General features: G+C 46.3%; 1 protein-coding gene and 1 long non-coding RNA gene across 5 annotated transcripts in view; one reads left to right on the top strand and one right to left on the bottom strand.

The window, feature by feature from the left end:
* Positions 1-14572, bottom strand: part of MAP3K15 (mitogen-activated protein kinase kinase kinase 15) — a 159437-nt gene extending 144865 nt beyond the window's left edge. The window contains exons 1-2 of one of the 4 annotated variants that reach the window (XM_089774904.1): positions 13230-13366; positions 4480-4654 (exon numbers count right to left, since the gene is read on the bottom strand). In XM_089774904.1, coding sequence (XP_089631030.1) covers positions 4480-4579 — 100 coding nt within the window. In that variant the 5' untranslated portion in view covers positions 4580-4654; positions 13230-13366. Of the gene's footprint in view, positions 1-4479; positions 4655-13229 lie in introns of all 4 variants that reach the window. The other 3 variants (XM_075913494.2, XM_075913486.2, XM_075913503.2) reach the window with 3 other exon arrangements.
* LOC142823146 (uncharacterized) lies at positions 12837-24916 on the top strand. The gene is made up of 3 exons (XR_012898459.2): positions 12837-12983; positions 16476-16602; positions 20015-24916. It is a non-coding gene; the product is annotated as an uncharacterized LOC142823146 (long non-coding RNA).
* Positions 24917-26317: the final 1401 nt, after the last annotated feature.

Here is a 26317-nt window from a genome sequence, read left to right as displayed (position 1 = left end):
AGGGCATGGGTATAAGAAGGGGATAGAGGGTTTGGGTATGTTGATGGGGTGGGGGTGCAAGAAAAGGCTGGAGTGCCAGAAGCAGGCTGTGGCCAAGAGACCTCCCAGCCAGCCGCCAAACTAGTCTGCCTGCCTGCAGAACTTAAAGTGTTTCCCAACCTGCCTGCCTGCCAGGCCATGTGCTTCATTGAATAACTGAGTGGAGGTAAGGGGGTGTGGCTCTTCTTGGCTGCCTGTTAATCCAACAAGCAGCTCTCATTACCTGGTTTCTAGCCAAAAACCAGCCAATGGGAATGTGCTATGGGCAGGGTGGCTCCTGAAACTTCCTCTCTCCCCTCCAGTTTTAAAACAGAAATGGAGCCCCGGCACAGCACTTCTGCATGAGGCAAGCAGAGGAGCCTGCCTGGGGTTCCCTGCTGCCTTCATCAGCCAGGTTTGGTAGCTTGGCAGGCCACATCCAGCCCACGGGCCATATTTTGCTCAGGCCTGATCTAGATTCTTTTCCTCAATACACACGGACATTAACTGTAACTGACCAGTATGCAAAATGTATTTACAGAAATGTATGGGTTATCCGTTTAGGGAATAGTAGCTGAATTAATATTATTCCACTCCCCTACTCATTTATGTCATTTCAGTATTCTACTTTTTGAGGACTTAATTTCTTCCTTATAACCATCTTAAGTTTTCTAACTGTTAAAAATGCTTCTTTTATAATATCCGGGACTGGTTGAATGTAACTTTTAGTGTTGTTATAGGTTTCATGGAGTGTATGTATGCTCTTTTTCATTATATAGTAGATATTTTTCAGGAAAATAAATTTATATTTGAGAGAGTTTGTCTGTTTAGGAATTCCTCCTAAATGGTATGAGGTAACATCACCACATTAGATATACGGCTTTCTCTTTTCAGAACTTAAAGCAAGGTAAGCATTTGTGCCAGGGCACTTGGATGTGCCTGGAATGGGATTGCTTCTCAGAAAACCACACAGAAGAGACAGAATGAGTCAGGTGAAAAAGGCTGGCTGGGGGCACTCCTCCACCCCATTTGGGACTGCCCCAGTCCTGAGCCTTCCACCCCTCCAAGGCACCCCTTTGGGGGGGGGCTGAAACGCCCCTCCTTTCCATGCATAGGAGGACACTGCTGGCTGTTCCTCTTTGTCAGTGAATGAGGGGAAGTGCACAGTTTGCTGCATTCCTCCCTCTGACTGAAGAGTATAATGGTCAGACGAACCTGGACCTGCCCCAGCCAAGGGACATGGACCTTCCCCCGATCTGTGCCCAGTAGAACTGTAGCAGCCATGGAGAGGTGAGTTGCTTCTCACATTGCCCCAAGCTGCTGTGGTGAGAGAAGGCTGGGGTAGCCTGCATACTGAACCCCTCATCTCCAGCCCCATGCCAGATCAATGATTTAAATGAAGCATGAACATTTTCACTTTATTTTCAAAAAACACCAGGTACATCTAGTTCATTATATTTTTAATTCAGTGCAGGGTTTGGATAAAGGCTAGGCAGGCCACACACTTTTTTATTTTTAGGCATATTACCTCTTGGATTTAGAATAAATAAAGTGGTGGAAACGTGAAGCAGTTTACACTGCTATTTCTCTATGTTACACCTATCCAATAGTTCAACAAAAAAGTTTCAGCCTTGATGGACAGAAGGTCTGGCATTTTTCACAAATATAAAGTCTGTCATAGATATTGGCTCACTAGCTATTGCTAAATTATTCTGGACCTTGTATCCAAAGGTTAAGACTACTTCATTAATCTGAAAATGAAGTCAAAACCTGATCCCATAAGAACGGCCCTACTGGGTCAGACCAAAGGTCCATCTAGCCCACTATCCTGTCTGCCAACAGTGGCCAATATAGAGGGAACACATCAGGTAATTATAGAATCATATAGAATCATAGAATAATAGGACTGGAAGGGACCTCGAGAGGTCATCGAGTCCAGCCCCCCGCCCTCAAGGCAGGAATGTGATCCCTCTCCTGTCACCCATTTCCAGACAAAATTGATGGACCTAACCGCCATGAATCTATCTAGTTCTTTTTTTAACCCTGTTAAAGTCCTGGTCTTCACAACATTCTCTGACAAGGAGTTCCACAGGTTGACTGTGCACTGACTGAAGAAACACTTCCTTTTATTTGTTTTAAACCTGCTGCCTATAAGTTATATTTGGTGACCCCTAGTTCTTATACTGTGGGAATAAGTAAATAACTTTTCCTTATTCATTTTTCACACAACAGTCATGATTTTAAAGACCTCTATCATTTTGCCACTTAGTCTCCTCTTTTCTAAGATGAACAGTCCAAGTCTTTTTAATCTCTTTTCATAAGGGATAATTTTTGCTGCCCTTTTCGGAACCTTTTCCAATGCCAATATATCTTTTTTGAGATGAGGTGACTACATACTGCGTAACTGTATTCTGTACACAGTATTCAAGATGTGGGCGTACCATGGTTTAATATAGAGGCTTATTCTCTATTCCTTCTTTAATGATACCTAAATTCTATTTGCTTTTTTGACTGTCACTGCACACAGACTGGATGTTTTCGGTTCCCCCTGAAACTAATAGGAATTTTGTCTATGGCTTTATCACAGCTAGGATATCGCCTCTTGAATTTACTAGCTATTAAAAATAGAATATTTTTCAAGTCTTCAGGATCTATTTTCAGAAGTGCTAGGATACTCAAACTTGAATCAAAGTAAAAGAGAACCAAGTGTCCTTAGCACCTTAAAAATTAGGGTCCCTTATTTTCAAGGTAGTTTGGAACAAATCCAAGAATGGTCCGAGAGAAAAAGCTGTTCTTAATATCTTGCAGAAACCACTCCGTCTTACCTTCCATCACGATTATGCTCAGTTTAGTATTCATGAAACATCTCAGTCTTAGCAACCATAGTCCTCCATCTACAGAACTGGTTATAACACTTACAGTGGGCTTCTTGATCATGCCAAAAACCAACACACCAGAATCTGACTTTTAAAAAGAACAGTCGTCCAATTTCCATGCTTGTTCTATCCTTGCGTAGAGGTGCCTGAATGTTACAAAAGTAGCAATCACAGATTCTAATGGATATTTAATTCAACTAAATTGGTGACCATTTTTCTTATTCATGAACATCTGGGCAAACAACTGTTAGGGGAGAGGTTCTTCTTTGATGCAAACAAGAAGAGCCATTCGCTCAGTTCATTCAGGCTTCTGTCCTTAAGAGGCATAGAATTAAACAGCACAAACAACCCCTTCTCACCAAATTATAAATCTCTCTGTAAATTAATATCCAGGTGTGATGCTGTAACAGGCTGTGCATGAATAGGGCAATTCTCGGATATGCGTAAATCAAAGAATTGCTAGAAGGTCATACTGTGTTTGACTCAATTCTCTTGTTAGAACAGAACAAAAGGGAATGTTATCACATTTCATTTACATGGTATATACCCTGGTAATTACATTTGCTCTAAATTAATGAAAACTAGTGAAATGTTAAATGACTGTCTTACTTTATCTATAAACCTGTTGATTGCTACTCCATTACATTATGGTTTGGGGTTTTTTTTTTTTTTTTTTGGTACTTAAAAGAGCATGGAATGACTCAAAGCTTACCCTCAAAACCAAAATTCTAGTGCGCCAAGCATGCATCCTCCACATTCTCCTATATGGTGGGGGAACATGGACAATCTATGCTTATCAGGTGAAAAGGTTAAACAGTTTCATTCCACCTACATTGGTCACGTTGCATATTTAGCGCCAAATGGCAAGGTAGTCACCCCTGCAGAAGTTCTTCAAAGAGCAAATTTACCAAGTGAGATAGCCCCACTCAAGCAAAGCCCAGCTAGCACAGTTGTCTATCTGAGCAGGCTGGAAAACCGGCAAATGCCCAAGGACTTGCTACACAGAGGGAACAAGAACAACAGGACATCCCATGCTTCACTATAAAAACACATGCAAAGGATTTGGAATTGATTCTGTCCAATGGGAAATTTCTGTACATAATAAATGGTGCCATCATCTCCATTAGGACATCAAAGTCCAAGACAGAAACTGGCTCCTATAGCTTGAAGAGAAAATAGTCCACAGGAACAAGTAGTTCCCAATCAAGATACATATATTGGCAGTAACTGTGAAAGATCCTGTGAATCTTGGATTGGACTATTCAATCACATGAGATTGCAAACCATAGGCTGCAATTCCCATCATCTCTCTCAGACAAAAGGATGCCAACACACTTACCATTTTAGGTTCCAAAAGAAAATAAAAGCTGCTGCAAAATACTGAAGCACTTTTGAAGGGCAAAAATTTCTACGCAGAGTCCAAACAGCATAGAAATAATTTCTTCTTGACACCCCAATGCAGCTCACTATCTCCACCAGTGGTCACAGGTATATATCAAAGAGAAGTGGGACTAGCATGCATCACTGTGATCCAGTGTGTCATAGGCTGCAGAGAAGTCCTGCAGTACAAGCATGGAGATCTTACCTGTATCCAAGGCCATGAGAAATCTTTTACGGCCACTGTCCCTGCTGCACCCTGATCTGAACCCCGACTGTGAGGAATACAGGAAGCTGGCTGATGACATGTTGTTGGAGTCGTGTGTTTATGATCCTTCTCAATTATTTTGCCCAGGAATGGGAGCTTGAAGATAGTACAGTCACTGCAAATATTAAGGATCGGGTGTTGGCTTCTTGAGGATTGACTGAACCATTCTGTTTTTTTCCCCCCCAAGGACTATGGCAAGTGTGCTTCTGTCAGGGATTTGCAGATGATCTCATAAGAATGGCCATACTGGTCAGACTAAAGGTCCACCTAGCCCAGTATCTGGTCTTCTGACAGTGACCAATGCCCCAGAGGGAATGAACAGTTCAAGTATCATCATTAAGGGAGCCATCTCCTGTCGCACATTCCCAGCTTCTGACAAACCGAGGCTAGGAAAACCATCCCTGCCCATCCTAGCTAACAGCCACGATGGACCTAACCTACATGACTTTAACTAGGTCTTTTTTGAACCCTGTGATAGACTTGGACCTAACAATATCCCCTGGCAAGGAGTTCCACGTGTTGACTGTGCATTGAGAGAAAAAGCACTTCCTTATGGTTGTTTTAAACCTGCTACCTATTAGTTTCATTTGATGACCCCTAGTTCTTGTATTATGCAAATGAGTAAATAACTCTTTATTCACTTTCTCCACACCTCTCATGAAACCCTGTTCATTGCCCTCAGCTCATTCAGCTAATGAATCCAGCTTCCTGATTGGCTGAAGACCCCAGCAGGCACAGTCACAACCTCCAGCAGGCCTGGTTCCCAGGCTGTTCAAACTGTAACCACCAAGGTATGAGTGACCTAGCCTAATGGTCAGGGCAAGAGGCTGGCTTAGTGGACTCAACAAATGTAGCCAGGCCATTTGGTCAAGTCCAGGAGGTGACCCAGATTCAAGAGCCAGAGATCAGAAGCGAAGCTACGATCAAAGTGCTAATACTAAGTGCAGGAAACAAGCTAGTGCTGGGAATCCGGGGCTGGGCATCAGAGCCAGGCTACCAGCTGTGCTGGAGGCAGAAACCAAGAGTGGGGACTAGGAGTCAGACGTAGCTAAATCAGGAAAAGAACCAGAGACAAGGAGCAGGAGCAGGGATTTGAAATGACGGCTAGAAGAAAAAGGGGAGTGAAGAGCAGGAACAGGAAGCAGAACCACAAACATGGCTGCCCAATAGTGTTCCATGCCTGCAGCATAATCCTAGGGTTGCTGCAGGATTTAAGGCTTCCTGCTGGAGTCTTCAGGGTGTCAGAAGGCTGTTTCTCTCAGCTAATGAACCCAATCTGTCTAAATTCACCCGTAGGTCCCTGACAGCTCCTCTGGAAGAGGGGTTCACTATTCCCATTAGTAGCAGCCACAGTTGTTCTCTGGCTTCACTTGCCAGGCGTGCAGAGGATCTGTTTTGGAGGCTGCGACACTAATATTTTCCCACAGGTTCTTGATCATCTTTATGTGCAATGGGGCCAAGTTCAGTAAGGTGTGGTGGGGCAGAGTATACAATGTGGTCAGTGTGGAATTTTCTTTGCCAGTTAGATCCATAAATAATCTGTTGATCACATCAGTGGAGTCGGCTGACAGCTCTTTACAGAGGTTAGCATCCATTCTGTAAGTCTTTGTTCTACGGGAGGACGGACGTGTTGAACAGCTGGGACCCTTGGGGGAGGGAGAGATGGCATGTCACCCAAGTTCCTGGTGAGCTGTGCAAATGCGCAGCTGTTTTCTGAGCTCTGCTCAAAAGTTCAAAGCTCCTGCATAGGCAGGGAGTTCAGCTGACTGGCAAGGGGCAGGCTGTCGTCTCACTAAGTAAGTAGCTAAACGAAGCTGCTCCCAGAGCAGGTAAACAAGGGAAAATAAGTGACTGGGGGAGGAAGAGGGCTGGGGGGAGGGAAGGAGAGAGTGATTGGCTGAGGCGGAGTCAGAGGAGAGGAGAGTTTGGAGACTCCTGTCTGTTTGAGGAGAGAGAGGCAGGAACTCTCAAGCCTCCTGGGAAGCGGGAGATAAGAGGCTGACTGCATGGGGTCAGTGGAGAAAAGAAGTGAGCTGTTGGCATTGAGGGGGAGTGAGTTTGTGCTGTGAGGTGGGGGATAATTTGTTTCTGTTTTAGGTGGGAGTTAGGACAAGACAGACTGCTGGTGCCTGCTAGTTTGAGAAGCAGGATTTTATCCCAGCCCACACCTGGATTAGGGGGAGAAGATTGCACAGGAACAGGTGGGAGTAAAAGGGGTGGGGTGGGTGCTGGCATCTGTGCAATGAGGTGGAGATGGGGAGGGAATTTGTTTAGGGTATCCCTGACTCACTTGCTGCAGTCCTCTCTGGCTAGCTGGCTTTGGGGGAAGAGAGAAGCAGGCTGCAAGGGGTATGTGTGTGTGGCCAGGACATTTGCATGACTACATTTCAAAGGAAATTTACATAGGTGTTAATGGCTTAAGGTAAGAAAGAAAAAGATTATTTTAATCGTTTTTTTTTTGCGGGGGGGGGGGAGGTTGCAGATATCTAAAACTTTGAACTTAATGATTTTTTTAAAATTCTGTGTTACTATTTAATACAGGGTATATTTGATTTCATATTAAATATCGTAAGCATTGCTCTTAACTATCCATTTTTTTTAATATACATTCTTCCACACATTCGGACTGCTTAAATGTGCGTGCGTGAGTTGTTTGCATTGGTGGTGCACAGCCACACGCTACCTCAATATTGGTGTTGCACATAAGAAATTTCAACTCGCCTAGAGATAGAAAGTGTTAGAAGGAACACCGCACGTGACCCTATTGAAACGCATATTGTTTTCTTGTGCCAAGCGATCCAAATATGCATGACATGCTCTCTTCATTATTTACCACTTTTTGGTAAACTTATGCATCACCTGCAGACTTTATCAGTGATGATTTTATGTTTTCTTCCAGGTAATAAATAATATAGACACTAAATAGCACATAGCCAAGAACCAATCCTTGAGACCATGGATGGTGGGAGATTCCTTTGTTGGGGATACAAAGCCCTTGGCCCCGCCCCTTCCACCCAAGGCCCTGCCCCTGCATGCCAGACAGCCCTGAAGTCCACCCGTCCCCTATAAAAGGAAAAGCCTTGAGAGGCTCTCCTTACTGGAAGAGCTCCAGCCCGCCCACCCGAGCCACATCCAGCCAAGCCATCACTAGCCTCCCTGACTCACTGCCCCACCCCCAGCACTGGACTGAGTCTCCAATCCCCTGACTGAACCAGCAGCCTCCTCAAGCACCAGGTCCTCCCACCCTGAAGGCCCCAATCCCCCATGCTGAGTCTCCTCAGTTTGCCAGCTCTCCATGTCATTCCTCACTCCCTTGTTCTCATGAGGAAGGAGGCAGTGAGCAGCTGGGACCTTTGGGGGAGGGGAGATGGTATTCAGGAGGCAGTGGGGTTCTCAGAAGGGGGAGGGTTCTCAGTAGGGCACCGTGACCTAGTTGTTCAGTGTCGGGTTCCCAGCTGTACCAGGCAAGGCAATGCCTTCCCTGGACTATTGTATCTGCCACCCATCACCTGAGGCATCTCACTGTAAACACTCCAGCTCAATGATGATTCAGTTTACATTGAGCCTGTTAGCCAGCTTTTAATCCATTTACTGTGTGCCATGTTGATTTTATACTATTTTAGTTTCTTAATCAAAAGGTCATGTATTACCAAGTCAAATGTCTTACAGAAGTCTAAGTATATTATATCAACACTATTACCTCTATCAATCAAATCTGTGATATCCGCAACAAAAAGATCCTGTCAAGTTCACTTGATATACCTTCCATAAATCCATTTTGATTCATTCCATCCTTATTTTCCACAGAAATTCCGTCGTCACTTGTTGCGTCAAGATGATGTAATTTTTCAATGTCTACGCTTACTTTTGGTCAGGTGCAATTTTTGACATTAACTAGAGAACTCTGTCTGTTGGACATTTTTAAGTTTCCTTTCATTCTGCTTCAAACAAATACATTTTGCATCTTCTCTGCTTGACTAAGACTGATAAGGTCAGTACCTTGTGGTGCATGTATAAAACTAGAAAAAACAACAGATGTTATGTTTGCCTTTCAGCTTAATAATTACACCCTTTTCTCAAATTTGCTTTAAAAGATTTAATGAATGTACTGTATCCATTTAGATAAAAAAGAACACCTGAAGCAAACAATTCAGACACACAGACGTCTAAATACACCAAGAGAAGCTGCCAGTAACTGAAATAGACAGTTGGCCCATTATACAGCAATGCACATAGCAATTCTGCTCAGCAAGGAAAACTGGTGCCAGGAAGTAAATACTGCTGTAAACATTAGCTTTTCTATTGCATATTTTCATTTTCAACTTAGATTAGAGCAGGAGAACTGACCAGTCTAGCACTATTTGAAAGTGACTCCCACACAGTATAATCCTGTAACTCTCTTTTCATTCATAAATTCTAAATTCCCATTTCAGCCTGTTATTTTCTTTGCAGGCAAGGCAAACAAGATATAAAAACAAAAGGAAACAAAAAAACCCACCAACCACACACACCACTAGGATTCCTAATTTTTTTTTTCAAACTGCCACGTATGGGATGAGAGGTTGTTTTTCCAAACTAATAAATCCAACTGCAGCTTTTATTAAGTTAATTTATGATGCAGATAATTTAGTCTCTGTATTAACCATAATGTCATAATTAATTTACTGCTTTATCCCAAACCTACATCCATGGCTATCTGAGGGAAACTGACTCAATTCATGACTGTTTTCCTCCTATAAACTATAACAACTAGTTTCATGCCCTGCTATAGTCCCTGTTTTGCAGCTGGAAAAATGTTTCTCCCCCTCCTTCATATTTCTGGTTAATTGGCAAAACTATACTATGGACGGCAATCCACATATTGCCAACCTCAAGCATTCAAAAAACCTTGACATTTGCTTAAAAAGAATTAGATTAAAAACACACTTTGGTTCTATTTATTAGCTTTTGGGTTTCTGGGCATCTAGAGTAAATTTTGGTCAATGTTTCAAGCTTCTCTCAGTAACTATTAGGGCAAGCCACATGATCCCAAAAAACACCAAATATTTAGAAGTCTTAAAATTATGAGTGTTGACAACACTACAATTAGCTTATAGTATGATTAGGCACTGACTGCAGACTTCGTTGACACTGTACTTCCAAATGCTCTACCTGTCATCCCTGGCCAAGCTGAAATGCATCAAAATAGAATATGAAGTCAGTCAATTTTTTTCTCATGGTTGAACTGTTAAATCTCAAACAGGAATATTCAAAATAACTTACAAAATATATACAGTAGAGAATTTGTCTCTGCAAAAGTAAAGGACCTAAAAGCTTAAGTGCTCTCCCTTTAGTTCACTGGCCAGATGAGCATAGTTCAGACTGTTAGAATTGTAGGTTTCCCTCTGATGCGGTGCTCATCCCACACATCTAGGGAAAAGGTTAATATGGGTGGGAAAGGAAGAATATGAATATGACCCTGAGAGATCGATTAACCTGCCTGTTGGCACTGCAGGGTGGGCCAGGCTCAATTATAAATAAAGCCCAGCCGGGGGACAATAGAGCTTGCCATAAAGCAGTGGTTCTCAACACATTTGAGCATTCCAAATAATGAAGAGAAGAAAGCTTTCCAAATGTTATAATTGGTCCGATTGCCCTGCAAGTTACTCTCTCATATGGCTCAGCATTTGAAAGGATCATGATTTGGGGGGGGGGGGGGGGAAGAGGGGCGGCAAACTATGGTCCACGGGACACATCCAGGCCGTCAGACCCTTCAGTTCAAATCCCAAGCTCTCGCTGGGATGCAGGGTCCAGATAGCCTTGCCAAGAGGAGCCAGCCCAGCTCCCAGGCAGCACAGCAAGCAGGGCTGGCTAGCCCCCAGCATTTCCTCTTCTGCCCCCCCCCCCCCCCACAGCTTCAGCTTCCCCAGCACCTGGGTAACACGGTCAACCCCAATGCTCTGTGCAGCATGATCAGGGGATGGAGATCAGAGGGAGTGGATGGGGGCAGGAGACAAGCCACATTGCAGAGGTACAGCTTTCCCAAACTTTCGCTACCCGGCACTCCATACAATTTCCTGCTCAATGTGGCCCTCAGGCCAAAACGTTTGCCTACCCCCTTGCACCATAATGAAGGTATTTCCAACACCCAAGGAAAATTTCAGAAAATTCTGCACCTTCTCTTTGTGCTCACTGTCTTCTCTGCATGTTATATTGAAAATTAATATTTGATGACTTATACACATCACTGCATATTCTATTTAGAATAAAAATCATGTAAAAGATATAGCATCTGTTTGCAGTTCTTCTAACTCCCCTAGGCATACTGTCAGGAAAACAAAGATATCGAAAATGAGTGGGTATTTAAGAACTGAGGGAAACACAATAGTTGTTAGAATTTAAATAGTGTTCAAAAAGGAGGTTTAGGCCTATTCTCACCTCACTGTCATGATGGGCTACAGAATTCTGACCATTAATGGACTAGGATGTCAGGAATCATTCAGTAGTAATATCTTTGCCCTGTTAAAGAAGAGTAGGGCTGGCTACTTCCAACTGGAATATCAGCAGCATTCAATAGGAACCAGAATGATGTGGTGGTAGGTTTCTCAGAAATAGAAGATGTAAAGTACATTTAAATCGTTATATCAAATAAAGAAAATAAATTTACAAGAAGTTTTTAAACTCATGTTATGGATTCACAAATTCAACAACTGCTAAGTAAGTAAGCCCTTGAAAATTTAAATCCACTTGTTCCTTCCAATATCTAGTTTCAGTAAAGCTGACAGCTCTGCACTCCTGGGTGGGGTAGGGCTTTCAGGTGGAAGGGGCAGGGCTGCCTCCCCCACCCCCCCGCGCTGCCTCCCCCACCCCCAGTGCCCTCACAGCCACCCAGAGCACGCTGCATGGGACTCTGGAAACAATTCAAAGGGTCTGGGGCTCCAGCTGCCACTGTTGCTAGAGTCCTAGGCACTTTTGAATCACTGGGCTCTTGGCAATTGCACTTTTTGCCCTCCCATCCATAGGGTTGTCCACTCAGATGCCTAATCCTGTTAGGTGACCTAAAGGTAACAGGTTATGTCCCATTACCAGCCCCATGCTAGTCCGACAGAATATGTTCCCAGACTGTGGTTCGTGGAGCATCTGTTATACTCTGCAGAGAGCTAGTTAGTCATATTTTGAGCTACTCTTTCCAGTTATTAAATCTCATTAAAAGGCAATTACAGGCACATTTTAAAAATAGTTCTAACATCCTTTTGCCAGGGAAGCAATAGCTGCCACAAGGATATTAGGGATCATGAAAGGTGTGGGTGGCTTGAGTTATGGAGAGAGGGAAGGTCTGCAAGATTATCAGAAGGGAGCTGTCCATGTGACAATCTCTGAAAGATTTACACAATAAAAAGGTCTAAAGTCGCCTATTATAGAAGAAATAAAAGAGCTCAACGGTACAGGGAGCCACTTTCTTCCATTCTTATCTTTGCCCCAGAATATCTTTAACACTCAGTCCCCTCCAGATAAAGCAAACTATTATCATGCTCACTCCACTCCCCTCCAACAGTCCCCCAAATTCTCCTCTTTCCATCTCGCCTCTTTTTTCATGCTCTTTAGCCAGCTCACCATAGATTCTCATGTTTTCATATATCCCTAAGGCAGGCTCACAGTTCCTGCCTCTTCTCATTTCAAGGGATGCAAGGGGACCATTACCTTCTACTGCCCATACAGCCTCCAGTAAGCCAGCAAGATGAAGACTAAGCGGAGCAAAGTCTGACTTGAAACCCCAAAGCCAAAACACCCTCGTTCTCAATATCAGAGGAGAGGGAGATACTAGGCCTCTAAGAAAACTAAGTAATTGCATGGGGATCCAAAGGGGGAAGCATCTGATTTATTTTCTTAATAGCAGCCATCCGGGTCAAACCAAAGGTCCACCTAAGCCAGTATCCTCTCTTCCAACAATGGATAGTGCCAGGTGCTTCAGAAGAAACAACAGAACAGATCCACACCCTGTCATCTAGTCCCCGCTTTTGGCAGTCAGAGGCTAGGGCCTGGTGAGTAACCTGAAGTCCATCAGGTTTCTCGGGGACCCACCAGAAATTTTGTTTCCTGTTGCCCATGTACAGGGTTGCCAGATTCTGCTGGTTTCTATTTGCGTAGTTATTTTTCCTACGGGCATTCCTAAAGTGACAAGCAGGAGCATATGAAGCGAGGGGTGTGCTGACTGCACACAACATTGACTGTGAGAGCCATCCCCTCCTTCTGCATCCAGTCCACGTGCTGCTAAGTTTCAATCAGCTTGCACTGCAATTCCTAGAGAGGGGAGTGCAAATCAGCAAAACTACCCTATTCCAGGGCACTGTCTTGGTTAGGACAGTCTTGCCACCCCGGGAGATGAAGGGGGGCCACTCACACTATGGTCGCCCCTCGCTGGGCTGGAGACACCCTCCACGGGGCTGCTGTCCTGATCGTTTTGAGTAAGACCATTCCTGTTAACGGAGACAGGCTCTTCCGAGCAGCGCCTGAGTATGTGCCGGGTCGGGCAGGGTTTTCAGGTTGCGGAACTAAGTCAGGGCAGTTAGTCTGGGGGCCCTGAACAAGGCTCCCCCCGCCCGACGCTGTTAGCGCCTCCCCTGCACCTCGGCGTCACTCTGCAGCCGCCGCCCCAGCGCCCCGCGCCAGGCACTGAGGGGCAAGCGGGCGCTGCTCTCCGCCCCGCTCACCTGCGTCGTAGAAGGCGTCCAGCACCTCCGTCTCCCCGAAGTCCAGCTCCCCGAAGTTGACCGTGGTGAGCTGGGCGCCCTGGGCCTCGCAGGCTCGCACCAGGCACTGCAGCGCCCCGGCCTCCGGGCTGCGCGCCCCCGCCCCGGCTTTCGGGCTGTCGTTCAGCACATACACGGCCCGCAGGGAGCGCTGGCGCGGGGCAGGGGCGCCGCCTTCCCCCGCCTCCGCCGCCGCCGCCGCCTCGGCCCCAGGCTGCTGCTCCGCTTCCCCGCTGAGGGGCGGCTGCTCCGCCGCGGCGCCCCCGCCGTGCTCCATGCGGCCCGCCAGCTGCCCCGCGCTACATGGGGGCGCTGCCTCCTGCCGGGCCCGGGCAGCGCGCGCGTCTCGGGGCCCGGGAGGCGGAGGGGGGCGCGAGCTCCCAGGCAGGTGCGGGGCCGGGGCGGGGGGGGCTCAGCCCGAGCCCAGCGGCGGGACCAGAGTTGGGAAACTTCGCCGCTCCACGCGGAGGGGCCGGGACGCCGCCAAGCTGGAGCTGCGGTGGCGGCTGCCCAGGGGGAGCGCCCCGAGCTCTCGGCACCGGCCGGCTCGACGCCGCCTATTGCAATCGCTGCCCGCCCTGCCGCTGCCTCCCCGGGCGGAGTCTGCACGCTAAGACCAAGCGGGAGGGTCAACCAGCTGGGGCGGGGCGGGGCGGGGCTCAGGGCACTGCCAGGGAGGAGGAGCTGCGGTGGGGAGCAGGGCCCGGGCGCTGCCAGGCAGGCAGGGGGCACAAGACTCAGCAGTGGCGGTGACACAGTGCGGGTGGGGGCGGAGGGGCTTTTTGCCGCCCCCCTCCCTGGGCAAGGGGGCCTGCTCTAGTCTCGTGCTGCTGGCCAAGGCCGGGTGCGTCCCCCTCAGCACGTGCCGCGATGCTCAAGGAGCTTGGGGTCCCCTCCCCGCCGTGGTCAGACACGATCCGAGGGGTTACAAGGCTCCGCGCTCGGGTCGGGGCTGCAGAGCGCTCAGCGCGATTCCCCGATTTGTCCGAGCGGCTGTTCCCACGGCCTGGCCCGGCCTCTGCCTTTCTCTTCCCGGGCAGGCGCCTTCTCGCCTTCCAGCGGGTTATCTTTCGGGAGGTTATTTATGTGTGTGGGAGCGCTTCATCATTGCCCTTCCTTCCCCTTGAGCAAATGGGCGGCACTGGCCTGTTTAGCTGGCATTTTAATAGCAAGTAAGCCCTGGAAATACTGATCGGTGGAATAACGTCAGCAGGACCGCGCAGCCTTCGCAGTGTAGCGCTTCCTGTTTTTATTGCAACATTTGTTTTTAATTGGGCCCTTTTTCATTTTTTAAATACACAAATTTATTTTTTGGGATCCAATGACTTCAAGGCTGTCTGGTTTCTTGGTTTGGTATCGAAACTTCTCCAGTTTCCTTTGATCTAGGACTGAGGATTGCCTTTGTGTAAAGTAGGGTGGGGTTTTTTTGGGAGGGGAGGGCGGGTTGCCTCTATCCAACATAGTATAATTCCACATGTTGCCACTTACACAGAGAACTTGGTTCCTAAGTTCACTACAGGTCAGTTTTCGTTAAGGGTGAAAGCACCCCAAAACTTTCAAAAATCCCACTAGTTACCTAATACCTTTAAAAATCTGGCCCAGAGAACATACTGCCTCTGTATATGAAATCCTTCTGAAAGATACATTTCCACTGTAAATTTAACTAAATATAGGTGTACACCCCTGCGCAAGATATGTTGTACCCAGGGGTTCAAAAATCATGAGATTTACAGACACAGGTCATGACAAAAATAAATATACTTGGTTTTTGCTTCTGCTTTTTTTTCCCCCTCAGTCTTTTGACATAACCACTTTATACATTTGACAGTATCCCTCCTATTGAAATCTTAGTTCTGTAAGTCCCCATCCTACAAACCCTGAAGTGAACAATTCACATTTCTATTACTTCTTTTGTTGCTTATATAAATATGGACTTTTTTCTACTGCATTGTTGATCCTTCGGTTGCATATTTTAATAGCCTTATACGTATGCTACTTTTTTATGACACTTTTTACTGATGTTCCTCATTCTGACAAGTTTCTTTTTCAGTACTACCAACAGCAAGGATATTTTATGATGAGGCACTCCTTTGAATCAGTTGCCTTTTGAGAAATAGAGCTTTTGTCTCTAGTCTGCTTCCCAATGGGGATAGCTAATGCATATTATCTGTCCTATGTTAAAAGTACACATTTTCTTAACACTAAAGGCACAGACTATAATGCAGACTCATGTTATATAAACCATTATTCTTCAGTTTTACGACTGATATTATGTGGCTAACACTGCTTCACCATCTCAGGTATGTCTGCATGCCTGCAGCCCCATTTGTGTGGCTGTCATGGGAAACCACTTACTGCATTTTAAACTCAATGAATTAACAGAGGCCTCCCTGTTTCCCTTATTCTTTTCCCCTATTAAGGGCATGTCTATATGGGGTGACTCAAAGTGTGAGGTTACTGCATACACATTACATTACAAGGGTTGCCAACTCTTCCAGCAAGGACGCCATTGCCCCATACCCGATATGGCATCTTAAATCCCTGTCTGGACACATTCAGAAGTAAAGTTGACCTTAGTTTAGACATTGTCAATCAAGGCAACCATAGAAGACTGCAGGAGTCCTAACACCAGGCCTGGGCAAAATGCGGCCCGCCAAGCCACCGAATCCAGCCCGTGGAGGCAGCAGGGAGCACCAGGCAGGCTCCCCTGCTTGCACACGGCTGCAGGGTTCCATTTCTGTTTTAAAACTGGAGGGGAGGGGGAAGTTTCAGGAACCACCTCACCCAAGGACAATCCCGTTGGCCAGTTTCTGGCCTGAAACCAGCTAATTTATATCAATCGTTGCAGGCAATTTTCGTAACAAATATCTATCTCTGGGAAAAGGACCTGGATAGACAAGTTAGCCCAGGGAACTGGGATGTTCGTCTGTAGCACAGAAAAAAAGAAAATGTCTTTATACTGTTTCAGTGGTACCTCATATCACTCAGGTTGAATGGGGATAAATGTTGGAGAAATTGTGGTAAAAGATTTTATGCATATATAGTAGGCATATCCTGGGAGTGTTGGGATGCAATTACAACTTGTTGGATAAATTTCCTGAGATTTCTAGATTTTTACAAAGTGTTTCCTGTCCCTCAGGGTCTCATTTATTAACCTGCTACATCTGTCCTCCAAAAGAGTTTAGTTAATTTAGCTCTTCCTTTTAGGATTGCTGTTGGGCTACTCTGCAGTGATTTTCACAAAAGCTTGTGTATTTGGATGTTTTTTCTCCTGGTTTTCTGGTAAGGAGAGAAAGATACATGGACAGCTGCTGATGAAGAAAAAAAGATGATGGTATGACCTTTGACACTACATTTCTATCCCACTCTCATGCACCCCACAATATGGGACAACCCAAAATAGGATAGCTAGCTGAATCTGAAAAGGAGAAAAAACCCAAGAACTCTAGACTCCCTCACAGAGACAGTACAGTAAACTTCCGATAATCCGGCACCTTTAGGACCCAGCGGGTGCCGGATTATCAGATATGCCGACTATCAGAAGGGGGGAATATGAGGGGTCTGGAGTGGGGTGGGAGGGGATGCCACCCCAGACCCCTCATAGCCCTTACGATAGTCCAGCTCTGCCCTAGGCGTTCCTGATTCAGCCGCTGCTGGTCAGTTTCAGCAGCAGCTGAATGGGGGATGCCTGCAATAGAGCAGCTGGGGTGCTGCCGGGTTGGTCCCGCAGCGCCGAGGGGCGGTGCTACAGCACCAACCCAGCAGCACTCCAGCTGCTGTTGGGGACGCCTGGGACAGAGCAGCTGGGGTACTGCCCAGTTGGTCCCGTAGCGCTGCCCCTCGGGGCTGCGGGACCAACCCAGCAGCACCCCAGCTGCTCTTGGGGATGCCTGGGGCAGAGCTGCTGGAGTGCTGCCGGGTTGGTCCCGCAGCGCCAAAGAACGGCGCTGCGGGACCAACCCAGCAGCACCCCAGCTGCTCTGCTCCCGGCTTCCCTGATTCAGCAGCAGCTGAATGGGTCAGTTTCAGCAGCAGCTGAATGGGGGAAGCCTGTGTGGCTGCCCCAGCACTTCCAGGTTCCTGATGGTGCCGGACCATCAGGAGTCCCAGAGCATTGGATGCCGGACTAATGGAGTTTTACTGTACTATCCTGTCACAAGAGGACAGCTGACTGGCCTATTTTTCCACTTTCTCTTAGGAATTTTAAGGTCAATCCAGCAAGCCTACTCTTCCCATCCCTCAAAACTAGTTTTTCCAGGGGCGTAGCTGTGTAATTGCAGAACTCAGACACTCCTACGCTGGGTCCTGACACTTTCTAACTTTAAACATTCAGGTGTGTTACATTGGATTGCTCATCAAGGTGCTGGGGAACCTCAGTATATTGTATCTTGCTACCAACTTTTCTTTGAAGAGCTCAAAAAGACTCAGCTTCCCACCTTTTTCCCCCATTCTGTAAGCTAGTAGTAAAGATCTTGGATCTGGTGGAGGTGGGCATGACAGATGTTCCTTTACTCCTTTCAACCTTCTTTCAGCTAATTCACCAGCCTTAACTGATGGACTCCAGTCATTTTTTACTGTTAATTTATTGCTCTCTAAAGTTAACAAAGAATATCCATACTGGGTGGGTCAGAGCTAAGGTCCATCTAGCCCCGTATCCTGTTTTCCAACAATGGCCAATCCCAGATGCACCCCACAATATGCAAGGTTGGGAGTGAACAGAAACAGGTAATCATCATCCTGTCAATCATTTTCAGCCCATTCCTAGCCATTCCTGAGAACCACAAGTTTTCACCTGAAAGAAACAGCCCTTTAGAAATGTTACCATTGTTATAATATAGAATCTCTTAAAACTACAGTGTCCACCTTAAATTCATTCTCAGTTTGTTTTTTTTCTAAATCCGTGGCCACCAACCGGTAGATCGAGATCTACCGGTTGATCTCAGGGGCTCTAAGAGTTGCTCTTGAGCCCTCTCTGAACTGCGCGCCTGCACAGTACATTTAAATTTGATTTCCTCATTTGAGTAGCAGCTACTCACCGAGCAACAACACAGGTGAGTAGCTGCGCGGAATGGTGGGAGCTGGGAGGTAGGGAGGGCTGAAACTCCTGGGCCAGCTGGCTGTGGCTTTCAGCTGAAAGAGGCTGCCCCGCGCTCCAGCTGATCGGGCGGCTTCTCCTCTGTGCCTGCCCACGTGGAGTGTGGGGCACCCTGGCTGAGAGCCGTGGCCAGCTGGCCGGGCAGCCGCTTCTCTTTGCTCCAGCCCGGCTGCCCTGCGCTCAGCCCAGAGGGAGTGCATAATGGAGGCTTCCCTCCATGGCTGGTGTAGGGAACTCTCTGCCCCCAACCTTGTTCCCTCTTCCCTGCCCTAAACCTGTCCCCTGCCCTCCTGCCCCCGTTCCCTCTCCCTTGCCCCCCCCCCCCCGCCCTGCTGCAGAAACCTGCCCCCCAGCACTCTGCCTCCCCTCTGCAGAAACCAGTTCCCTCTGGCACCCTGTCCCCTACTGCAGAAACCTATCCCCCCGTCTTCCCCACTACAGAAACCTGTCCCCCTGCTCCCCTCTGCAGAAACCTGTCCCCCCAGCACCCTGCCCCCCTGCTGCAGAAACCTGTCCTTCTGGCACCCTGCCCCCTCTCCCCTGCCCCCGCTGGCACCCTGTTCCCTGCCCCAGAACCCACCAGCATCCCTCCCCAGTACTGTGTCCCCTGCTCTCAGATGACTTTTCTATGGGTCAGTGACCCCTGACTCAAGGCAGGTTCCCTGCCATTCTCATAAATAAATACAATGCAGAAACTCTTTGTGTTTAACATAGTATTTTATTTAAAAATGAAGCCTGGCCAACAAACCCCCAATTGGGGCCAAGCCCCCATCTGGCCACAACCACTCCTGCATTCCCCCTTCCCCAGACCCTAGATCTGAGCCTGTCAAACACTGGAACCTCCTGCCGTGAGCCCCTCACATACCCCAACCCAAATTCCTGCACCCTCACATCTGCAAGCCTGTGGCTTGCTTAGTACCCCAATACTGCCTGGCCTGGAGCCTTCTCCCCGAGCCAGTGTCCCTTTCTCCACCTCCTCCTGCATCCAGATTTCCTCCCAGAGCTTGCACCTCTCACCCCTTCCCACACCCAAATCCCTCATTCCCACCCCAGAGACTACACATCCTGTCTCAACACAGCAAGGGTCCAGCTAAACTGCAGGAGTTTTTCAGGATTCTGGAGATATCCCAGAAAAACTCTTCTGCATCCAGGGTTGCATTTGTTCTTCCGCTTTTTTAGTGGAAGAGCAAACATGATCTTTCAGTCATCCCTATATTCCTCTCTCCACAAGGAATAAGGGGGCTTCCAAAAAAAAGGGTTTTTTTTTCCTGACATTTGGTCCCGTCTAGACAGGCCAAATGTTGGAAAAACCTCTTCCTACAAAAGAATTTAAAAAAAAAAGAAAAAAGCAGCAGTATAAGGATTGGGGATAGCAAGTGATGGAGAGGAGGAGAATAGAGGGGGCGGGGCTTCAAGAAAGGGGTGGAGCTTCAAGGAAGGGGCGGGGCAGTAGATCTTGGCTTGGTCTGTCATTTAAAAAGTGATCTTGGGTGTAAAATGGTTGGAGACCACTGTTCTAAATGATTGAAAGCCAGATAACTTATTTAGTACAGATCATATTAAGATGGCTGACACACATTTGTAGAACACTTGACCTACACACTAATCTTGATTTTCCATAAAACCATTACTCTTTATGCTTTACTTACAGCAAGAAGAAATGCAAGAAACACAACAGAAGATTTTGCTTTAATTATAGGCTCATGAATTGATTTTTTATTTTTATCAAGACAATATGTTAGAATAATACTTAATTGTCATGTCAACAGTTATTTTAGAAACTAATTCGATTATAATTTTAAAAATGGGCCTTACTGTATTTGAAAATGTAAAGAGAAAGTTACGTCTCATTAGATATTTCAGAACTGTTTTGTCAAGCTGTTTGCATTGCTTCCTAGCTTTGTCATTTTGTTAACAATTCATATAACTTATCTTAAGTGATATTTAGCTCTCCAACACGACTGAACTTGTGTGTACAACTGTCTTTGATTCAAGAGTAATCTTACTGTAGATGGGAAAGGAAGTCCAAGGACCATCTGCTGAAGGACTGTTTAAGCATTTTATCTTTACTAACCCCAACAGCTTGTAAATGCATATAGTTTTTGTAGCTATTTTACTAATTTGGCTGTAAACAGATTAAGTTGATGCAACCCCCTACTAAGGACACTGTTATATTATTTATATATATATACACACACACACACACACAGAATGTTTGTCTGTGAGTCCATTTACTCAAGAACTCCTCCTAAATGGTAAGAGCTAGAGTCACCGAATTTGGTAGGCAACTTCCCCTTCTAACTTAAAGCAAGGTAAGAGTTTAGTTGTGCAAAGACCACTGGAAGTCCCAGGAAAAGGACTGTTTTCCATAACATGCAAAGGGAGGGTATGCTGTTCTGAGGGATGCAATATGAGAGGGGGGCAGCCATACCACCAAGGGAGTGGCCAGCAGGATTGCGTTCCACCATCTTGCCTGCCAGCAGATCAGCTAAGTGGGGCCCTTGCTGGCCCCTGCATCCTGGGAGAAGCTGGGGAGGAGGGAGAGCTCCCTCCAGGCCAGGAGAGGAGAGAGAGCCCACCCCCACGCCAGGGGAGAAGGGAGAGCCCCCAGCTTGGGGAAGAGGGAGAAATGCCCTCCTGCCCCTGCCCTGACTTCTGCGCCGCCCACACTACCAGCCCCTTGCCCTGAAGGACCCAGACAACACCAGGTAAGTCTTCTAGTAGATATTTATTATATAGGACTGGAAAAGACCTCAAGAGATGATCTAGTCCTGCCCCCTGTACTAAGGCAGGACCAAGTATACGTAGACTTCACAGATTGTTGTCCAACCTTGTTTGTAAAAAACCTCCAGTGACAGGGATTCCTTAGATACCTATTCCAGTGCTTAACTATCCTTATAAGTTAGAAAGTTCTAACCTATCTAACCTAAATCTCCCTTGCTGCAGATTAAGATAATTCTTGTCCCACATTCAGTGAAAATGGATAATAATTGATTGTTATCCTCTTTATAACAGCTGTTAACATATTTGAAGACTGTCACCAGGTCCCTTTGCTCAAGACTAAACATACCCACGATGGTAGTGGCGTTTTTTTAAACCTTGCCTCACAAATAAAAAGTTTTCTAAACCTTTTATCATTTGTGTAGCTCTTCTCTCCCTAGTTTGTCCACATCTTTCTTAAAAAGTGTGGTGCCCCAAACTGGACATAGTACTCCAGCTGAGGATGCTTATATTCTGTGTCTTACATACCGCACTGTTGATAATAAACCCCATTCTTATATTCTCCTTGCCTGCAGCTGCATAACGTTGTTGGCTCATATTCAATTTGTGGTCCAGTGTAAACTTAGGTCACATTCTGCATTACTACTGTCTGGCTAGTTATTCCCCATTCTGTGGTTATGCATTTGATTTTTCTTGAAGTGCCACACTTTGTACTTGCCTTTATTAATTTCATCCTGTTTATTTCAGATTAATTCTCCAATTCATCATGGCCATTTTGAATTCTATTTTTGTCCTTCAAAGTGCTTGCATCCCCTTCCAACTAGGTGTCATCCACAAATGTAGAACCACACCCTCCACTCTGTTATCCATGTCATTAATAAAAATATTGAATAGTATTGGACTCTGCACTGACCCCTGGAAGTCTAGTGTGTCTAAGAGAATGTCATGTGGGACTGTGTCAAAAAGCTTATTAAAATGTTTTCCTGCAGCCACTGGACCTGTTCTCTTAACAAAGGAGGAAATTATGTTGGTTGTGCTTAATTTTTCTTGACAAACTCATATTTCCTATTCATTATTACCCTATTATCCTCTTAAGTGCTTACAAATTGATTGTTCAATAATTTGTTATAGTAACAATTTCAGGTATTGAAGTTAGACTGAATGGTCTATAATTTCTGGGTCCTCTTTCCCATTTTTAAAGATAGGTACTATGTCCTTCTCCAGACCTCTGAGATCTCACTCATAATCTGCAAGTTCCTGAAGGTAATCACTAATGGTTCTGAGATTGCTTCAGCTAGTTCCTTACATATGGTAGGGTGAATTTAATCTGGTCTTGTCGACTGCAATAAATCTTTGTTCTTTTACTTGTTCTTTCTCTATTCTGGCTTCTGTTCCTTCCCCCTTGTTGTCAAAATTAATTGTTAAGCACTTAGTCACAGTTAACCTTTTTAGCTAAGAGTGAAGCTGGCAGCTCTTGGCACCCCCGTGCTGCTGCTCCAGGCCCAACCAGGTTGCTGCTGCGGCAGTGGCTCCCAACATCACTGGACTGTCACCACCGCTACTGTGGCTCCCAGCCCTGCCAGGCAGTCACACACTGGGTCTCCCAGCCTTGCTGGGCAGCCCCACTACCATGCACTCCAAAAAATGAAGAGTAACGTTAGTTCCAACCAAGGGGCTTGATTCGAACTAACGCGTCCCGAAATGCACTTCCTGGTTTGAATCAGCTGGCGATCGGAATAGCGCACGGGCGAGATTATGCTAATGAAGCATAGGATATTTAAATCCCCGCTTCATTAGCAATTTTGGTTGCCTACATTTGCATCCCTAGTTTGAGCTAATGTAGACGTACTCTTAGTTTTCACTTTCATCTGACTCCTTAAGCCAAGGTGATATCTTGCCATACTTTGTCTTTCCTAAGCAGTGGAATAGTTTGCTTTTGTGCCCTTAATAATGTCCCTTTGAAAAATGGCCAACTCTCTTCAGTTTTTTTCCTTAGTCTTGCTTTCCATGGGACCTCACCTACCAGCTCTCTGAGTTTACTAAAATCTGCCTTCCTGAAATCCATTGTCTCTATTTTGCTGTTCCTTTTTTCTTCCATTCCTTAGAATCATAAACTCTATTTCACGATCACTTTCATCCAAGCTGCCTTCTACTGTCAAATTTTCAACCAGTTCCTCCCTATTTGTTAAAATCAAATCTAGAACAGCTTTCCCTCAGTAGCTCTCTCAACCTTCTGAAATAACAAATTGTCTCCAAGAATTTGCTGAATAATCTGTGCCATGCTGTGTTAGTTTCCTGAAATATGTCTGGATAGTTGAAGTCCCCCATTACCAGGAAATCCTGCTCTTTGGATGCTTTTGTTAGTTGTTTAAAAAAAAGCCTCATCCACCTCTTCTGCCTAAGAAGGTGGTCTGTAGTAGACCCCCCAGCATGACATCACCCTTAGACTCTCAACAAGCCTGTCCCCTATGTCCATCTCAACCTCAGTTCAAGTGTATACATTTTTGATGTAAGCCGGGGCTGAATTACTGCTTGCTAGCAGCCAGCTAAAAGGAGAGAGCTGCCCTGGGGGTGGGGGTGCTCACTCCAATTGTTTAGCTCTGCAAGATTAACTGTTAACATGTAAATACAGCTCATGCCAGGAGCGGGAGGGAATACGAGGTGTGGCTATGTAAATCCAATTCAGCCAGGGCTGATAAGAGGATCAGTGTTGGAATGGAATGTGGTGTATTGTAAATAATTTGGGGCTGTTGTGGGGGGTCATAAATAATGCTACCCTTAAATGTGGGAACTGTAAAATATGACACCAGTGCTTGCAGGAGAAACACCATCATTGTAAGAGGTCTCAGAGGAACAAACCTCCCCCCTGCCAGAGTTGAGTGAACTGAGTTGGGGGGGGGGGGGGGGAGGACTTGAGTCAGCCTGCTTCATGCCTGCCAGATGTGAGCTGTAAGACTGGCTCAACCTGCCCCTTTCCCCCTGGTTTTAAAGACAGACCTAAAGCAGACTCCATGTGGAAACTGGAATCTTTGGCCAGCCTAGGTGGTGGCTCAAGAGTTGAAATCACTGGTTTGGCCAGGAGCCAGACCCATTGCAGCCAGTGGAGTGGCTGGCGGGAATGACCAGCAGGAGCAGCACAAAGGTGGCATAGCCTCAGGCTCAAGGAGTGGAGTTATCAGGATGATGTGTCAGGGTCTGCACTGACTAGACAGAGCTGTAAGTGGGACGTTTGACGTGGGGTACGGAGAAAGTTTGGGTAAATGAATGGAACCCGTACCTTGTTGGAACTGGTGAGCCTGAGAGGCAAAAGACATTGTTCAGTCCTTTTGAGCTGGGACAGTTACTCATGGGGGAGGGGGCTACAAACTCTGTTTGTGGTATTTTCCCAAGATAATACCATACGACTTCTCTTCTTCATTAAAAGTTTCTTTTCTACATTTAGACTCTGTGCTTGCAAGTAGGGAAGCTTTGCCTCTCAGAGGCGCACAGGGGTGTGTGAATTTCCCAGGCTACTGGGTGGGGGCTCGAGCCAGTTCTGTGTGAGAGGGACCCCTAGATATTGAACCCAGCCCTGGTTGTTGCTGGGCCTACCCAGCGGAAGGGTTACATTAATATATAAGGCAACAGCTCCTCTCTTTTTCCCCTGCCTATCCATCCTGAGCAAGCTGTACCCTTCTATACCAATATTCTATTCATGTGTATTATCCCACCAAGTCTCTGTGATACTGACTCATAGTTGTATTTATTTACTAGCACTTCAGGTTCTTCCTGCTTATTTACCATACTTCTTGCATTTATATACAGGCATCTAAGATACTGATTTGATTTTGTCCCCCAGTTCTGTCTTGTCCCTCCTTTATCTCAGCTATTATAGTCTGTGCTATAGCCCGGGCTTTGGTCATTTTCCCCATCGAACTTTGTTTAAAATCCTCCTCACTAGATTAGCCAGTCTGTCCTCAAATATGCTCTTCCCCTTCCTCGAGAAGTGAACCCCATCCCTACTTAGCAGTCTTTCTTGGAACAGCGTCCCGTGGTCAAGGAAGCCAAAACCTTCCTGGAGATATCATCTTTGCAGCCAGGCATTCACCTGTAGAATGCACCTGTCTCTGCCTGGGCCCCTACCTTTGACAGGAAGGACTGAAGAGAACACCACCTGCGCTCCAGTCTCCTTCACCCGTACTCCCAGAGCCCTGTCGTCACTCTTGTGATCTTGTAACTACTGTGCTGCAAAGACAGACATTTTCTCACTTTAGAAAAGCGTATGCTTAAGGGACTCTCCTCCACAGACACACAATTCATGGGCATGCAAGACACCAGTATTTCATATTTACCCACTTATTGCAGAGATCTTCCCTTTCAGAATCTGTGTGGATATGGGCCTGTTGCTGATTTATGGCTTTACATAGCACTAATCAGTAAGGTTTGTGTGCACTCAGGCCCAGTCAGTCAGACGTCAGTAAAGTGGCATTGCAGCTACCCGAGGCAATGGAAAGGAAATGTACCTTATGCTTTCTTGTCTTCTTTTCTGAGTGGAGGGTGTTGGAATCCCCTTGCTTTCAGAGGATGCCTTCTCAAGCAGCAGCTTACATTCAAACCCCTGAAGAGAGAGGGAGAGAGAGAGATGACAGGTGTGTGGAAAGGTGAAGGGGACTGATTGCAGGAAGGAAATGTATGAAAACGCAGTGGCTTATAAAGTTAAGTCTCCAATGCTCAGACTTGTTCAGTTCATGAGTCATGCCACTGCTCCCAAGCAGAAACAGATTTCTCATTAGTATCTTTAGCTACCAGTAACTAAAAATGAATATGGTGATTCCATGCACTTCATGGAATTCAAAACAATCTCTTAAGTGGCCTGGTTTCCTCTTCTTGCTGAACAATAATAGATGACAGTTCCCATTGTGTACCGCTAACCTCAAAGTGCTTGACACCTCACTCCCCAAAAAATCATGAAATGATTTCTTGTTGATTATACTGTGGTTTTGACTGTCTTGATTTTTGAATCTCCTTATCTTCAGTGTGGTAACTGCAGCACTGCTAGCTCTCAAACCCTCCACCACATTTCTCCCTCTCCCCACCTATGTTGCTTTCTCCATGGGTTATTCCCTTCAACTCCCTACACACAACCGGGCCGGTGTTGCAGGGATAGAGTGGGAGAAGGGAAAGGAACAGAACTGCCTTTCTCTTGCTGCACTTTGTTCCCTCCTGTGAGAATGCTACTTGCTGCTTCCTCTCT

This window comes from Pelodiscus sinensis, chromosome 1 (assembly GCF_052426305.1).
Source record: "Pelodiscus sinensis isolate ZL-2025 chromosome 1, ASM5242630v1, whole genome shotgun sequence".
NCBI lineage: Eukaryota > Metazoa > Chordata > Testudines > Trionychidae > Pelodiscus > Pelodiscus sinensis.
This window is presented reverse-complemented; position numbering and strand designations above follow the sequence as displayed.